Source organism: Brachyistius frenatus, unplaced genomic scaffold, assembly GCF_029030835.1.
Source record: "Brachyistius frenatus isolate BFR_SWC_R1_liver_20210118 unplaced genomic scaffold, ASM2903083v1 Contig_9, whole genome shotgun sequence".
Taxonomy (NCBI): domain Eukaryota; kingdom Metazoa; phylum Chordata; class Actinopteri; family Embiotocidae; genus Brachyistius; species Brachyistius frenatus.
In genome coordinates, this window is record NW_027210608.1 from 2,564,007 (window position 1) to 2,582,059 (window position 18,053).

The following is an 18,053-nucleotide window of genomic DNA, read 5'->3' on the forward strand; positions in this document are numbered from 1 at the left end:
CAGCCAAATGAACAGAAAGTACTATTTTGAGTGCTGACTATGTGGATGAGAAAACTCCAGTTCAAAATCATTCACTATGAGCCTTGTTTTACCAGAGATTTGTGGATATTATTTTTATGATGGCACACATTGTCTTTTAAAAATAAATATTGTCATGATAATAGTGCAAAATGTTGTGAAAATGCATAGTTTTTATCTACTTGCCAACCCACCCAGTTACTACGACCGCTGAGTATCTACGCCATCCACAAACCTACAAAAAACCCTGTAGGTCGTACCCCACCCTTTTGTTTGGGCTTCATGTTCTGGAGATCCAGACTCTGGAGGCCAAACCATCTGCTGCAGGACTCTGGCCTCTTTGTTGTCCCTGAAGATGGGTCTTCATGACTCTGGTTGTATGAACAAATGAATTTGGGGCTAGTCGGACTCCTCCTTGATGATTCTGCATTATGAATAAAAATGTCAACATACGAAGTGACTAAAAAGTTTTTTTTTTTTAGTGCTTTTATGTCACTCAGAGGCTTTTCAATAATCATCAAAAGGTCTTCTGTTGTTGAAATCAATTAGTTGTCTGGAGCCATGAAAAGACAACAAGATATGTGTTGATATTACAACAGTTTGATGACATTAAATTGAATTACATGGTATTGGTATTATATCGTGTTCTCTCGCAGAGCTGCTAAACTGTAAAGCGAGCTTGTTTTTTACCTTCAGGTGACATGTCAACAGGATTCTGTGTTTGCCTGCCAAGAAGAGTTGGCATTAAGTTAGCTCTGAGCACAGCCAAGCTGAGGGCATTAAACGGCCATGTGTGTGTTGGGCCTCCAGCTACTCTAACGTTCCCACAGGCAGCAGAGACATGGCTGCGCTCTAACCCCTGACAACATGTCTTAATGAGACAAAGCCATGAGGGACAGGAGCGAGTCCTGAGGCTGACCCAAACAGTGACCCGCTCCGCTGACGAGGTTTTCCGTTGACAGTGGCTGAATGTCTGACCTTTGAAGATAATGCCAAAGAATGGCATTTATCTGCTTCCACGTTGAAAACTTCCTGAGGTTTGGTGTTGTGTTATCTTGTGATAATCCCGGCGCTTGGTCTCGAGTTGAAAACGGTGAACAACACAGAGGTAAACAGCTCCTGTGTCGTGTTTTGGCTTCTCGTATCCGTCTGGCATACGCTCTTTATTGCCCTCACTTAGCATGTCTCCAGAGAAACGTGCTCAATATAGACTGCAATCAAGCAGTAAGGCAACATGGATTATGGATGAGACTCAACATGCTTCCTCCGATGCTACGCTATAAATATCATGAAGTGTCTTTGGGTTTATTGACAAAATCTGGTCTCTAAAGTGACTTCATGTAGATTCAGTGGTACCAGAACGAAGTGTGTAATTGTTATAATTGTCACATGATTTGATGAAGAGAGTGATTGTGGTTCTGACAACACAGTTCACCTCTCTCTCATGCAGGAAACTGTAAGCATGCGCTGCTGCTCCATGACCTCTGTGCTCAGGGCTTATAGTGAAGCTTACACTAATTCAATAAATTGGAGAGCAGTCAGAGCCGTCGAACCACTCGGCCGGGGGTCCATCTTAGATCTGCTTCTTCAGGCCTGTCCTGGTCTGATTCTGCACAGACGAAGTCTCCAAAAACACATCCATCATCAAAACATGTGTCTTTGAGGAGTTACTACACTGTGGTGTCAGCTCCTAAAAAAGTGTTAAAGAGCAGTGATGCTACTTACTTTAATCTGTCCTGCTCTTCTTCTGCAAAGCTTGCGCACGTAGCTAATTATTACCATTATTATTTATTATCATTTGTCCATGATTAAAGGAAAAAAACAGAATGAAACAACAGAAAACCTGCCATGATTTGATGTCACCTGAGCTTCGTAGAGTATATGAGTGGCTGTTAAATGTCAATTTGTGAGCTTGTAATGAGGCTCATGATGTTCATTTCAGCCTCTGAAATCCACATTTTCAACCACAGAAAGTAAAAGGTTATTTAAATAAGTACATTCAGCTATTTTCTCTTTTATCACATTTATTTTGCTTTTATTTACGTGATTATTCAGTCTATCTTGGTCAATATTTTGTGTATAATTTTTAATTTAAAGAATTAGCTTTACATTTTGTAAAAAACTCTTTCTTACAGAAATAAGTGAGAACATCAACACAACTCTCATGTCTGTGTTAATTATAAGACTAGACCCCGGAGATCATTAGCATAGCTTAGCATAAGTCCTGGAAACAGGAGGAAACAGCTAGCCTGGTTTAGTCTGAAGCAAACAAAATCCAAAGGACAGCACCTCAATAGATCACTAATTAATATATTTATTTATATGCCATCTGTTTAATTAATTTAAAAAAAAAAACAAAGCTTGAAAACAACATTTAGGTTTTCTATTTCTTGGTCATTAAAAGTGACTTTCCAGTCTCTGCTGGTCGTCTGGCAAACTTACTGTAACGATTCACGTGTTAGTTAGTGAGCTTTAGAGGTGCTGGAAGGTGGATTTTGTTACCAAATCAAGCTAGTTGCACCCCGTTATCAGTCTTTATCAGCCAAACTAAACGGCGTCTTGTTATCAGTGGTGAAAGGAATACAGAACGCAAAGCACGACAACAGAGACGGGAGGTTTTCATTAAAACCAAAAAGCTTTCATAACTAAAAGACAGAGCAGTCCGCTGGGGCTGGATCCAAAGGCAACTAAGAAGAAAACTCAAAATCTAAGAAAATAAAGTAACAAACTGACAGGGACACTGAAATGACTTTGTATGAAATAGCAGAAGAACACGACAGTGACAACTGATTAAAATAAATGGGAAGGAGAGCGTGCAGACTAAATATAGTCCAAACTACAACACTGCTGGCGGAACCATTTTATTTAACAAAGAATATTTACGTGAGAAATTTAAACTAAAAAAAAATAGTGTGCCTGTTAATGTGTGTCACAGATTACAGAAAGGAATCTGATCACTTATTTTTGAGGATGAATATGATCAAACATCCTGTGTCTTTGATCTTTCTATTGCTTTTTTCGAGGCACACTGAGATCATGAAAGTTGAATTTAAATTAATAGCACGTTTATCAGCAATGTATTTATATTAATGATAATTCTAGATTTATTAATAAAATCCTGAAGTGTTTTATTCATGAGACATGACGGACAGTAAAAGATTTCATTGTAGAATAAATCCAACCTTTCCCTCTTTAAGCCTTCTTACCTCTTCTATAACTTTCTTCTTACATGATCCTTGACGGATCGCTCCCACACTGTTCCTACGCTGCAGCTCTGAGTCGGACTCTCTGATGTTCAGCATCCAGGAATTTAATCTGACGCAGCTTTTATAATTAGGAAGTCACTCTGATGAACTTACCAGCCTTATAACCGCTTGTAAAATCCTTGCAGAAGCTGTAGCATAGTGTCATTATGCATGGATTCTCCTTTGAAATACCTGAACTTACATTAGGGAGCAACACAGTCCACAGTTAGATAGAGCATTATACTCTGTATTTCCTGGAGCCGGTTAGCTTAGCACAAAGACCTGCTGCCTACCAGCATCTGAATTTATTTGGTCTTGTTATCAAAATGTCTAAGTTATAAAACATAAAGATGGGGGGTTATCTGGAGTTCATTACACTTTGAAATAGCTTATCAATAACAGACATCTGTTGTATAGGCTTTGTTGCTTCCATAAAAATCTGATCAGTCCTTCGAGCATCAAACCATTCATTTTCATTGACATTTTATTTACTGGTTTGTTATTCACATTGTGAAAACAGCAAACATTGATTCAGTCACACGTTCAAAATCTCATGAAGCATCAGAATTAATCCAGTCCTGTATCTAAATGCCGGCTGTGGAGAGATTAAATGTAAAGAATATTCTTATTTGATAAAAAGTCGACCTTGTGCAACAAATGTAATGCATTTTTACAAATAAAAAAAAAAAAAAGGTTTTACCAATAAAGATCCACAGATATTAAATATTTTTTTCATTTATTAAACCGTTATCTTCACTCCAGACCTGCAAGGAACAGAAATGAAAAACTGCTCAGTGGTTCAGGGTGAAATGTGAAGAAAGCAGGTGAGGGAGATGGAAGTGAAGGAGAGAGTGACAGAGATGAACACCAGAGGGACGAGAGATGAGATGAAAGATAAACAGAGGGATGGAGAGGAATCTGTGAAGGACATCAAATCTAAATCCAATGTCTTTGTGGAGATAGTCGGTAAAATGGGAGATGAGAGTTGATGATCTGGCCTGAAGAAAACATTAAACAAGAGGAACATGCAGCTTTTTTTCTGAATAGAAACAACTACACTTTTTAGATCTACTCCTTCTCAAGTCACTTCCCAATTCAAGTCTTAAAACTGTTTTTTTTTTAAAAACACAAACAGAATCATCAGTTTTGTTACAGATGGACTTTTATTTACAGATTAAACAAGCAGGATAGTTAGAGAGGTTTTGGGGTGCTGGCTGGTAAATTTAACTACATCCAGACAGAGCCAAGCTAGATGTAAACTAGTTATTTATCAGATTAACCGGATATAAATGTCGATATCTTCCCATCTAACTCTCGGAAAGAATATCACTTTACATATTTATCAAAATACCAAGTATTTCAAAATGTTATGCCAATAGAAAATAATGAACCTGAAAGGCTTACTGTACATGTAGAGATGGGAAAAACGTAATTTTACTGTGCAGTAATCTGCTGTGTTTACAGTTTCCTGGAAGTACACAACACACAGGGACACATCCGATCAGTCACCAGATCATTTGATTGATCTGATTCCAGAATACATTTCTCCAATAGATTGGTATTATCATCAGATATCACTTCAGTTTGTGTTTGCCCAACAGCAGGGCAGCAGGTGGACATGTTGGTCACACTTTGACTGAATGAGAAAAGATTCCAGGAGACAGCAGAGTCGATTTCTCAATAAAAGATCAATACCTGCTTTGTTCTTAAAAGATTGCAACTGATGCAGAGCTCACGTTGAGACTCTCAGCAACACTTTGAAATCACTTCACTTTTATGACAAAAGAGGCAGAACACAAATAAAGAAAAACACATGAAGACATTTCTTCCTTCTTCAACTATGTGTGCTTAAAATTAAAAAAAAATATAAACAAGGTCGGCTTTACGTAGAAGGATAGAAATGAAGAACAAAGAAAGTGATATCAGATGAGTTTAAAATAAATCATCTCTATTGATCTCTTGAAAAGCACCTTCTGTGGACATTTAAAATTATTTTGGGAGAACTGCGAAAACAGTATCAGGTGACTCAGCAAAGTATGAAGACGACCGGATAGTGTGTACACTCATTTGTGTTTAACTGGCCATGCAGAAAGAGGTGATGTCACCACCTCGGCACCACGCCAGTTGGCGTGGTCCGATATCCTGTCCTGTAGTTCTGAGGACACGGCTGCTCTCACATGTCTGATTTCCCATGATTCCTTCTGGGTAAACAAGCGGTCGAAAAGCTCCCACTGAATATCAACTCATCCTCAAGATCCTTCTGATCAGTGTTCTGATGGTTCTTCTGATAATAATGCCATAATTAATTAGATATTAAGTCTCAAAGAGCGGTGTGTTTGGTCTGTTTGATGGGCCTGGGATGCAGTCAGGTTGCCAGTAGAGGTGGGCGGCGCATAGTGTCCTCTGTTTCTTGCATAGACTGTATGTAAAAGTGGACGCAGCGTCCGGGTCTGAAAAATGAAGCCATTGTGGAAGTGCCTCAAGCTGCACTACCACCGGGTGCCACTAGAGGTTGGCTCCAATAAGGCTCTTTCGCTATAGACTCACATTGAACTCGTCTCATGAAATTCGAAGTCAATAAAAAATTTTCACAAGTTATTTTGGTTTTGCTAGCTGAAGTTGTTCCTTCTTATTAGTTTTCTGGCGTTCTATCTGAAAATAATCCCGTCAAATAATTATACAAATTTGCCTCAAAAAGCTGTGTTTTTGGGGGCATATCTGTTTGATTGTCAGGTTTCCGCTATCGGTCAGCGGGACGTAGTATCGTCGTGTTTCCAGCCAGATTAAGTCAGATCCACCGCTCGTCCAAATATGGTCACTACCGGCTCCAAACCGCTCCGAACTAGCAAGATGGTGACGGCCAATGTCCGAATTCGGGGCTTCATAACGGCCGCTCACAAACCAATGGGTGATGTTACTGTTGGCTGCCGATGGGTTCTTAGTCAGATCCACCGCTCGCTCCTCTCCGACTCGTCCATATATGGTTCAATGGTTAAAAAAAAAAAAAAACATGGCACCGGCCAAAGTGCTGGAGTCGAGGCTTCAAAGCCGCAGTTTACAAACCAAAGGGGTGATGTCATGGAGGGTTTCCACTTGATACAGATCCCTGGCCACTGGCACATATTTGTTTCAGATGGTTTGAGTGATACTAATATCAGCGGTCGTCCTAACTGGCCTCCTGCAGCACCGGTCCAGATCTATCTCTGCTGCTCCAAGAAGGTCAGAGCATTTGATCAAAGGCAACTGATGCGTGAAGTGAAGGGCCATTGGACTTTAATATCTGTCAGAGGAGGCCTGCGGCTCATGGAAAGCACCAAACTGTTGTTTGGTTGTATGCGCAGCGGTTAATGTGGTTATTGTGTGCTCACTGAAGTGTGTTATTTTGTGATGAAGCCCATGCACGGAGAAATAACAGGATGTGAGTCCACATGGATGTTGGGGTTTGGAGCGTATATGTGTTCATGCTTGTGTGTCTGAGCGTGTGCCAACTGTTTGAGCCAAATCAGAGTGTTACATTACTGGAGCTTTGTCAGCAAATCTCTGCGAGCAGCCCGGTGAGCATAACAAATACAGCACACGCCGTTCTGGGGACGAGTTTATGCCGAGCCTTTGTGTATGAATATATTTCTGGCATTCTGAAGTTTTTTGTTATTTCCTTTGAGCTTTTGGGAGGTTTACAGTTTTGTTTTATGCTTCGACGTTGGTTTGTTGGATGTAAGTCTGTCTCTTTGTGAGATGCTTCTCAATCAAAGCTGTAGAAACCACCTGGTTTTACCTGCTGAGAGAATAAATGAATTCTTTAAGTGCATCACTGACACTGACATTTATTCATGTGATGTTTTGTTGACTTTCACATAGTGATGTGATTGACTTATTGTAAGGGAGTGAAGTTTTCAAATTTTACACAAAACTTTCCTACTACTGTTTATACACTCACAGGTTATATTATCGTGATCAGAGTCTTTTCTTCTCGTGTTCTACTTCCATGACTTTGCTCCATTCGTGGCTCAAATATATCAAATGAGATCTCATTTCTTTTAACTGATTACTTTAGTTTAGAGAAATTGTTTTATATTTTGGGATATTTGCTAAATTGGCTTATTGCTGAGAGACATAAGATTGATGCCACTTGTGTCTTTCTTTAAAAATGGAGCTACAATTAGCTGGTGATTAGCCTAGTTTAGCTGAGCACAGGGGGGAAGCAGCTGGATTGGGTGGTTTTGTTACCTTTGGACAGCCAACTAACTGATCCCTGTATTCCCAGTCTTTATACTATCTTAAGTTAGTTTAGTATTTCCAGACTCAAATTCACTAATTAATATATGGGTGTGGCTACACATCGTTGGGGATTGTTTCCAGTCGTGGCGCCCTGCTGGGCACAGACCTCATGTTCATCTTGAAACTGTTAGAGTAGCCTTGAACCAATTGGCTGCACCACTGTGCCGCCCTAAAGATGGCCGTTGACATACATAATATCTCCATATTATGTATGTCAACGCCATCTTTAGGGCGGCACAGTGGTGCAGTAGTTCGCACTGTCGCCTCACAGCGAGGAGCTTCTGGGTTCCATCCCAATTTTGCATGTTCTCCCTGTGCCTGCGTGGGTTCTCTCCGGGTACTCCGGCATCCTCCCACCGTCCAAAGACATGCATGTCAGGTTAATTGGTGGTTCTGCAAATGTCCCTTAGGTGTGAATGAGAGCGTGGATGGTCTTTGTTCCTGTCTGTCTGTAAGTGTTGGCCCTGTGATGGGCTGGCGACCTGTCCAGGGTGTACCCTGCCTTCCCCCAAAAGTAAGGTGGGATAGGCTCCAGCCCGCCGTGACCCTCAGGATAAAGCGGATATAGATAATGGATGGAACGCCATGCTTATAACTGACCTTCTTTTGTTTAAATTTCAGTATTTGTTCTTGCTGCAACTTCAATTCCTCAATTTTTGCTAGCGTTGTTCGAACTCGTCACATTGCTCCATCCATCTAACACAGGGGTGTCAAACTCATTTTAGTTAAGGGGCCACATACTGCCCACTTTGATCTCAAGTAGGCCAGACCAGTAAAATCACAGCATAATAACGCATACATAATGACAATATTTCTCTGTGTTTAAATCATTGGTGAAGGTTTTTGGTCGATAAACCCTATTTTAAGGTCTTTCTACAATAAACTAGAAACATAAAGAGCAAAAACTCAAACATCAGCCCACTGTTTATCTGCCTGGGCTCTCCTCTGCAGATTCCCGAGCAGCGAGCGCTTCTTCCTCGGGAGCAGACGTCGCATTTACGCTGTTTTTGAAGCAATTACTGGATCGATTAAAAAAATTACAAAACGTTTGTACTCATAAACCTCCATATTCTCGTAGAAATGCAATTTACGTCTTTCTGTAATTTTCACACTTCGCAAAGTCATCCGGCGGGCCGAGCTGGACCCCCTGGCGGGCCGGATCCGGCCCGCGGGCCGCATGTTTGACACCCCTGATCTAACATCATCACTGCTGCTGTTGCAGCTACATTTTCAAACGAGCGCTTGACATCAACGTCATTACACTTAGCCACACCCACTGGTCCCTGATTGGTCCATCCTTCAGGGTTTCCAGACTATAATCACGACTAAGACTGAGGCTATGAGTAAAACAATACGTGGTCAGGCTAAGGCTAAGCTAGCTCTGGCTTTATGTTTAGCCTACTGGCCTGAAAGTGGTATCAACGTTTTGGCAAGACAGACAATGTCAGAATATTCCTTTAAAGTCAAACTGTTTTCTGCTGTGCCACACAAGATCAGTTTCAGAAATGTGATTTCAAATTGTAATTTGACCCACTTCTGCCATCCTGACAGCTCTGCTCTGTTCTGCTCTGTTGACCTTCACTCATCTGCCACATTTATTCCTCTTTTTTTTCTTCACTTCTCTTCTCCGCTGTCTTCCTTTCATCTCTCTTTGTGTCTGTTAGAGTAAAGATGCCGGCATCAGGACTCTGGTCATGTTGGACGAGCAGGGAGGTAAGTTCGTAGGGAAAGATCACTTTAATCTGCGCTGCTCCTGATTCTCTCTTTTTTACAGTTTCACACTGTATGACGGGAGAGTCGTCCTCAGTACGTCCAGTATAACGCTGTGGAGCGGGGGTCTCCCACCTTTGTTCCTCCGAAAACTACTTTGTCAAAATGAAAATGTCCGAGACCTACTCCCGTTTAGTAAAAACAATTTCACATAGCTGAGCTCCACCAAACCAGCTGAATAAGCTTCTCGCATGTGAACAATAACAAATTGATATTCAAAACACATTTTAGGATCACACAGCTTAAATTCAACAGCATGTGCATGCTTTTTTTCAGTCTGCATTTCTTTATGTGTTCAATTGAAGGGAGGGGCTTATTCTCTGGATCTACAATTACAAAGATGCTCTCTAAAGTGCTCTAATAAAAGATTTAACAAAGAAAATCCAGAGTTTCCCCTTCGATTGGGACCCCCTGCCTCTCCTGAAAGAAATACATCTGTGGTAAAACCTTGTATGTGACTGGACCCTGTGTGAAACTGGACGGCTTTTAATTTGAATAGTCACGGCGTTTGGCTTACCTGCGGTGTAACATCACTTTATAGCTCTGGCCCTGCTGTTGCAGTGCAGCCAAAAATATAGTATTTATGTTAATTACCTAATTTGTGAGCACCCATTTCTCTTCAGCTCAGTGAGAGCCTCCGCTGCATTTTGCAGGCACGTTACAGGTCACAGTTTCTGTCCTCTGATCTCTGTGTGTCTCATTCAGGGCTGCTGCACTGACAGGGTGCCGAGCAGACACAGGTGAAGGGAGCGAGGAGAGCTTGTCCACTCATTAATCGATCGCATCGATAGCGTCGTTCTCTCGGTCAGGTTAAAAAAACAGATAAATAAAAAATGCTGAAATAGATCCCCAGATATACTCGGGCGGCCGTCAACATTCCTGAGCGGTTCGCCCAAGTAAGTCTACAGTATGTGTGGGAAACACCGCATGTTGTTCGAACCTCCCGCAATCAACTCAGAGCCGAGTCGCAGTTCTAGTAGTGGTAGTTCACGAGCTACGGGTTGGAGACCCCTAATTCACAACAACAACAACAATAACCCCCTTCATGGTTTCATAATGACTAAAGCAGATAAGCCAATCAGTCTGCAGTCACGTCTTTAACAGCAACGTTACCTGAGTCTGAGCTAATGTGGCTAACACAATTATACTGGATGTTACTGTTGAGCTGGCCTGCTTTGCCTCCCTGTACTACACTTTCATGCTTATAAATACATCTTACTATACGTTAGTTATATCTTTAAGTCCTGTAGAATAATGATAGAAAACACTTTTTAACCACGTTCTGTGAAACCTGGTCGACATGTTTTCAGGACACCTGAATGACTGAGGTCAGAGGTCAACTAGTAACAGATACTGCATATTTTGGCATTATACAGTTTTAGAGGTAAAACAATGATAAATTTAACAGGTAATGACCTCCACACACTGTTGTGTTTATCGCTGTGAATTAAAGGGGCACTCCACAAGTTTCGCAAGTCAGTTAGTTTACCGCAGGTAAAGTACAGAAAAAAAAAAAAAACATAGCCTCATGTACCAATAAGTGTTTTTGTAGTGATTTATCTTGGGACACTTTAAGGGGCCCTGACCATCATGTTGGTACGAAAAGTATGAGAAAGCCGATGTGACAAAGTGTGGAGTTTCTGGGATCCAGAATTTTTGGAGCTTGACCCATTTTAGGGATTAAAAGTAAACTTGTTTCAGCCTCTCAAATTTATTTTTATCTTTATTTTTTAAAATCTCTCTGAAGTCCACAAAATGTATGGATGTGCTTTTAAGCACAAATCATAAGTAGGAACTATCCCGTGGCTGAAGTAGCTAAAATAAACTCTGCTTATATTTGAACTGTTTAGAATGAAGAATAAACAATGTAATATGGAGTACGGATGAAACACGTCACCTGATGCTTAACCAAAATTCACTTTAATGATTATGTAAACTGGTGAGACTTTAAATTACATTTCACAAATGGAAAATAATACAACAGTAAAACATTGTGCCAATAACTGCAGACTAAATGGCTGCATAATGCAGCTTACATTAGCTCAGCTAAGTGCACTAATTCCACCAACTCTGAAATCACCTTTCAAAAACAGGCTCAGTCAGAATTTAAGAGGGACTTTCTGCACAAACTTAGTAATGATATCATGAATAGCTGTTGTTTGGTATTCTTTGGGACTTACTGTTAGAGGCCTGGAGAGTTTACTGATGGAAATTGAGACACTTAAATGAAGGCTGCAAGAGAAAGCTTCACGAGCTCTGGCTGTTCTTCCACCTTCCACAACACCTTTACACATGTGATTCCTTCAGAGACATTTTTTCTGATGTGGAACCAAAAGTTGGTATTGACTAAGGAGGAACATTTGATCAACATTTATTTTCTCAGAGTGTAAGAGCGAAGCTAATTATCTAACTTCACGCCACCTCACCAGATTCCTATGACATATAGGACAATCTGTATTGTCCCTGTGAACTGTGGCTGTACAGGTGGGAGCAGATTCACCTGAACAGATGGGACAAAACCAACCAGTCTGCTGCTTAGAACCCAGTTTTATTCTGAAAACCTTGAGCCCGGGTTTGTTCCACACAGCAGTCAGAGTGAAATGTAAGAACATGCTCACACCCACAACCTTTGTGTCTTTACTGTCAGACTTATCACCTGACGACTTATAGAGAAAAGCTTTCAGTATGGAGTGACTAATGTTTTGTAAGTGCACGTGTCGGTTTGAGGCACTTTGACTGTGTGTATAGAAGAGTATAGTGATGGTATGTAGGGAGGTGTGTGTGTGTGTGTGTGTGTGTGTGTGTGTGTGTGTGTGTGTGTGTGTGTGTGTGTGTGTGTGTGTGTGTGTGTGTGTGTGTGTGTGTGTGTGTGTGTGTGTGTGTGTGTGTGTGTTACCAAAGGCGTGTGCCTGGGTCCATGCGTGAACGAGCAGCCTAATTGGCCTGTCAAAGGAACAGATAGCCTGTTCCCCCCCTCTGCTCCGTCTCCCTCTGCTTCCCCTCCGGAGTGACTGCTGCCACAGTGCACAGCTCACTGCTGTTATTGCAGGACAGCAATCAATTCACAGATTTAAATTACCTCTGCCTCGAAGCTAATGTCCTCTATACCTGACCACCCATCTGTCTCCCTCTCTCTCTCTCTCTCTGCCTTCCTTCTCTTCTCCTCTTTCCTTTGCTTTCTTTTTTCTGACCTCCACTCTCTTCTTCTTCTGTTCCTTTATCAGAATGTAACGGGCTGCAACAACCATGCAGCTCTTTCCTCCTTTATCTGTCCTTCTCTCTTGGTTACTGGTGACAGCAGCCTCTGTTGTCCGAGGCTCCATCATATTTACCTCAAGATGTTTGTTCGTTAATGGTGATATAAGAGGGTACTCTTATATCACCATTAACGAACAAACACTGGGAAGTAAAAGCTTTTCAAGCCTGTAGTAATTAATACAGTGTCTTGTTGAGCTGTAAACTGCGGGGTGACTAATCCCTCTGCCCTTTACACACACACACACACACACACACACACACACACACACACACACACACACACACACACACACACACACACACACACACACACACACACACACACACACACACACACGAGGAGATTTGTCATTTGGTTGCAATGATGTATTACCTGCGGCGGAGGTCTCGCTGTAGCTAATGAGTCCCTCCCTGCTCGGCTGTTACATACATGTTGACCTGAATTGCACACACAGTCAGGGCTGATGGATTATCGCTCTGCCTCAGCGAGCCTTCACGCCTTACATTATTGTATTTTAGCCAGCAGCGCTAGACTGTCGGCTGTGTTGTCAGTCCTGCAGACTGAAAAAGTAGACGTGAGTGTCGCATGATTTACGATCATAATAATAACTGCGGCATGAAATGTGTTGAATTGAAAAAGAAGTTTGTCCAGTTTTTTTATTTACCTCTTCATCTCTGGACTTCGACCAAGTGGTTGAGAGCGAGATTCCTCGACACATCCTCAGCGACTGACAGCCAGTCAACAGTATATTTTCCACTGGTGTGTCTCACCCTTAAAAACAAAAAAACTGTGGAAGAGAAAAATCTTGCAGAGCCCGGCAAAGCGAAGACATATTCTTTATGTAAACAGCCAAGAGATGGGTTATAAAAAAGTGGTTGAAGCAAATAGGCAGTCACTGCACCAAGAAGATCGGTCTCAGTCCTCTGAGCAGGTACCCCCAATCGTGTTTATTTGAAAGTGCCAAAGCCTCTGGAAAAGAGAAAGTCACATGCAAGAGGTTTCCAACTATGGAGCTCATGTCTGAGCAGCCCCAGGGTCTATGGACTGTTGAAAAGGTCATGTTTAGTCACAATTATCCTCACAGTTTTGGGTGTGAAAGAAATACAATGCTAACATACCTAAACTACTACGCGTGTTAGGTGGTCTTAGCGTGTTGAAAAAGCTAACATCAATGTTGTAAATCTTATACATATGGTCATATAATCAAACTGAAAACATCAACTTCTCTGCTGTTAAAATGAAATAGAAACATAACAGTATGGTTAGTTCATTATCAACCAGAAAATCACCACTTAGAAACTCGCAGCTCCTCACATTTCACCAGTCTGCAATATTCTGAAACCTGACAGTTCACACTGAAGCAGGTAGATGAGATGGTCTAACATCTCTCTGTAGAAGAAGAAGAAGAAGAAGAAGAAGAAGAAGAAGAAGAAGAAGAAGAAAAGAAGAAGAAGAAGAAGAAGAAGAAGAAGAAGAAGAAGAAGAAGAAGAGGAGGAGGAGGAAGAAGAAGAAGAAGAAGAAGAAGAAGAAGAAGAAGAAGAAGAAGAAGAAGAAGAAGAAGAAGAAGAAGGACGCCTTCTCGTTCCAAATCGCATCCTTTTCCTTTTCACTTCAAACATCGCGATACGGATCACAACAAAATGTGTCAAAGTTCAAGCCGCATTTTTATGATAAAGTACTATGTCACAATTGTGTACATACAACATGCTACCGTACAGACATGACAGTTCCTCAAATAAATTGAAGAGGTGATCCTCTTTCTTCCGCCCAAACTCTCTGCCATTTTTGTCAGTGAAATGCAGAGTTTGTGATTGACAGGCCTGGCCGACTTTGCTATGAGCTGAAAGCGCCTCAGGTTCTGAAACTAGACACCGGCGGTTTGACAAGCTCAGTCTCTCTGCTCGAGACACACGCAGCAGAGACAGGACGGTTCACACTGTTGCAACTTTTCCTGAAGTGTTCTCAAACAGTTTCGTTGTGACTCTTTGGTCTGAAATGAGCTTAAGATCTGTTTCCAGCTGAATCAAGGGGCTCCATATCATCGTTTTAACCGGGACGCTTCATCAGTGCAAAAGTACTGAAACTTTACTCACACCAGGCCTTCGGTTGGAGAGCAGTCACTGTAGCTCCTGTCGTACACGATCATCTGTGTCATCTGCATCTCAACGTGAGCGATCAAACAGTGTTGTTTCCCCGGAGGACAGATGCCCTCCTCCACCGACGGAGATTACAGCTGTCCTGTCCTGTAACCGTTAACCAGACAGACAGAGAGGATCTGAATGTGACTCACAGCTTTTTATAGCCCTGTGCTCCACTGACCATCTGAGGAAGGAAATATGCACCACTTCATACCTGCTCTTCATTCATTCATTATATGCTCATTCATTGTTTTGTTCTGAGCTTTTACATCCTCTGCCTGTCACACAGTTTTCATTGTTTCTCTCTGTTCTGCTTCTAAATCATCTCTGTCTTCATCCTTTGATTTTATTTGCATCTCTACTGTTTTTCTTTCTATTTCACTCCAGTTGTTAAACTTCAGCTCACATGAGGCAGCCATGAGTTCCTTCCTATCTTTCTCTCTCTCTTTGTCATCTCTCTCTGCTCCCACTGACATGCAGTAGTTTTTTTAGACAGTTAAAGTGGCAGTTAACGTCTTCATGTGCAGATGCAGCGCTGGATGAAGCATACTGACGCAGGTACTGCTACTGGCATTCAGATGAAATAATAAGAAAAGCAATATGTGCCCGAGGAAGGAGGTAGGAGAAAAAGAAAATCCGAGGAAGAAGAGTCACATGGAAAGACAAATTTGTCTTTAATTCATTTTCTCAGCTGTAGGTCCTCTCAATGCTTGTTGCCTGCTTTGCCTTCTGCATAAAGCCAAAACCTTCTTGCACTGTAGCGTAGAGCGCCAAGCCTCGACACGAACCCAGTCACCTTTATTTCACTGCTCTCATGCCTTTGTCCTCACCAGAGCAACTTGATCGTACGGAAGAGGGCATGAACAAGGTGAACGCAGACCTGAAGGAGGCCGAGAAAGATTTAAAAGATATAGGACTATGCTGTGGTCTGATATGCCCATGTATTAAAAAGTAGGTACCGGCTAGGAGCTCCGCGCTCTTGCCTGTCCAGTCCTGGTGGTGGTGGTGGTGATGTCTGATGTCTCTCTTGTCACAGTCAATGTCTTTTTTTGTCTCTTCTCCTTTGTCTCCCCTCTCTACTCCCCTCTACCCGCGACCTCTTCCTCCTCTCTTCTCTTCTCACGTGCTTTCGTTCTTTTGCTGGGATAAATGACAAATTGTTGGTAATCAGAGCAACTGGAGCGCATCGAGGAGGGGATGGACCAAATCAATAAGGACATGAAGGATGCAGAAAAGAATTTGAACAATCTAGGACAGTTCTGTGGTCTATGTTCATGTCCCTGTAACAAGTAGGTGCTGCCTGTGTCACCTGACTGCATGTGTTTCAGTGCCTGCCTACCTGCCTCTCTATCCATCCGCCTGCTTCTGGTGTGTAGAGCATGGTGAACTGTGATGTGAGCAGTCGGGCCTAAAGCCGCAACAACACACTCTCTGAACAGGCACTAGCACTGCATGCACGAGTGTGTGTCTGTTTCTATTAAGACCCAAGTGAAAGATCGCGTGCATGCATGGACAACACACAACACACAAACATGTGCACAACTAACCGCCCCAGCGCCGCTGGGTTTGCTCTCCGGCCTCAGTGGCTGCTGTCCTCAAAAAGCCCTTCATTCCACATTGGATGAGAGATTCTCTTCCAGCAGGTTGCAGCATCACCAAGGATCTTGGCCATGGCAACCTCCAACCCTCCAACCCTCCAACCCCCAATACCCGAGCACCCCCCCCCCCCACACCGACACCCTGCAGCATGATGCATCATGCTGCGTGCAAGTCCAACCAAAGAATACATCAACTAGTTGCATTCTAACTCATTACTTATTTGAATGTTGCCCCTTTTATGGCCATTTGAAAACCTACTGATAAAGGTGTTGTTGTTTTTTTATGATTTCCACCAATTAATTGACTATATGGGGCTCTTGCAATGCATTCAAATAAAAATGATATTTTAAATGGGCCATATTAACTTTTGTTTAATCACACCAGTATCTTAGTTCCTGGAATGTATGCAGCTAAGTGTGTAATACACCCATCAGTCTACTAGAGGACACCGTGTCAATGTCACGTTTTGCCTCACCTAACCGTGAAAAGTACACGCATGTATGACCATGTATGACCAGGGTCGAAGAAAGAGGTCATGTGACAAAGTACAAAAGTAACAAAGTCTAAGTAAAGAGTTATGTCAGACTCAGGACTTCCACCCAGCTGGTGACCAGGGTTTGAGTATGTGTGAAAGTGACCCAGATTTCTTCAAAGAAATATTTTCCAAACTCTGGCCAAGTAGTTTTTTCCTAAACTTAATCACTTGGTTTTTGGTGGCTAAACCTATTGTACCTCACCTTTTAAGCCTGGGTGAGGCAAAACGTGACACTGACACGCTAAACTGTAGCGGACTGACAGGTGTATTACATACTAAAAAGTGATACTGGGTTAAAGTGATACTGGGTTAGAGTGATAATGGTTTGGGTTATGAGGTCCAAAGTTTTCACCACACATGTTATGAGAAAAATGAAATGTCATTTATCCGGCTGCTTTTGTAATCAAGTACTTGCTGGTATTTGCAGCCAAACAACACGATGAATCATTGAAATCAGAAACCTTCAAAGTTATATTTCAGCATTATGGATATATGTTTATTTGCTTTGTTTGCAGAGAGTTTGGTGCAGCATCTTTTCTCAAAAAACTGTTAATCGGTTTATGGGATTTTCTTTCAGGGGGGTAATTTTGGGAACTGGAAAGGAAAACAATTCAGCTTTTTGTTAAAACTACTCTTTAATGAAAGAGCTACATGCAAATCTCTTCTCTGATAATAAGTACATCACAGAAGTAGAATGGGATGGGCTTGAAGTTATGTCATGAAAGTGACGTAGTTTTTACATAACACATAGGATAAATCTTATCTGTATAAAACACACTGTATGATTAGACCGACACGGGGAAGTGCGATGATTGGTCGCCTAGTTATCATGATAAGACCACATTTCCCATAAACCCAGTTACTTCCAGTTTTGCCGATTGAGAGGTTGAAGAGCTTCACTGACTGTAAATTAAGAATTATCTTGGTTGGTTTTATTTGGAAAAGACTCACTTTGTGCTGTAATACCTTCAGCAGAGTTTCTGTTCAGCACTACTAAATGCAAAACAATCGTGGGAATTTTGAATTGAATTGAATGCCTTGGCACAAATTCTTACAATAATAAGATCACGTTTTCCTTGAGAGACTGATATTTATCATCCATGCATGAGAGTGGCGTCTCATCAAACTTTCTGCAAGAAAACAAATAACTCTATCTCCCAAAAGGTCAAACTATTGCTTTAATTTTTTTGGATCATATTTTTAAGACGTG

General features: G+C 41.7%; 1 protein-coding gene across 1 annotated transcript in view; it reads left to right on the top strand.

The window, feature by feature from the left end:
- LOC138616201 (synaptosomal-associated protein 25-A-like) overlaps positions 1-18,053 on the top strand; it is a 42,592-nt gene that overhangs the window by 18,715 nt on the left and 5,824 nt on the right. Inside the window, exons 4-5 of the mRNA XM_069690339.1 lie at positions 9,206-9,254; positions 15,881-15,998. Coding sequence (XP_069546440.1) covers positions 9,206-9,254; positions 15,881-15,998 — 167 coding nt within the window. The remainder of the gene's footprint in view (positions 1-9,205; positions 9,255-15,880; positions 15,999-18,053) is intronic.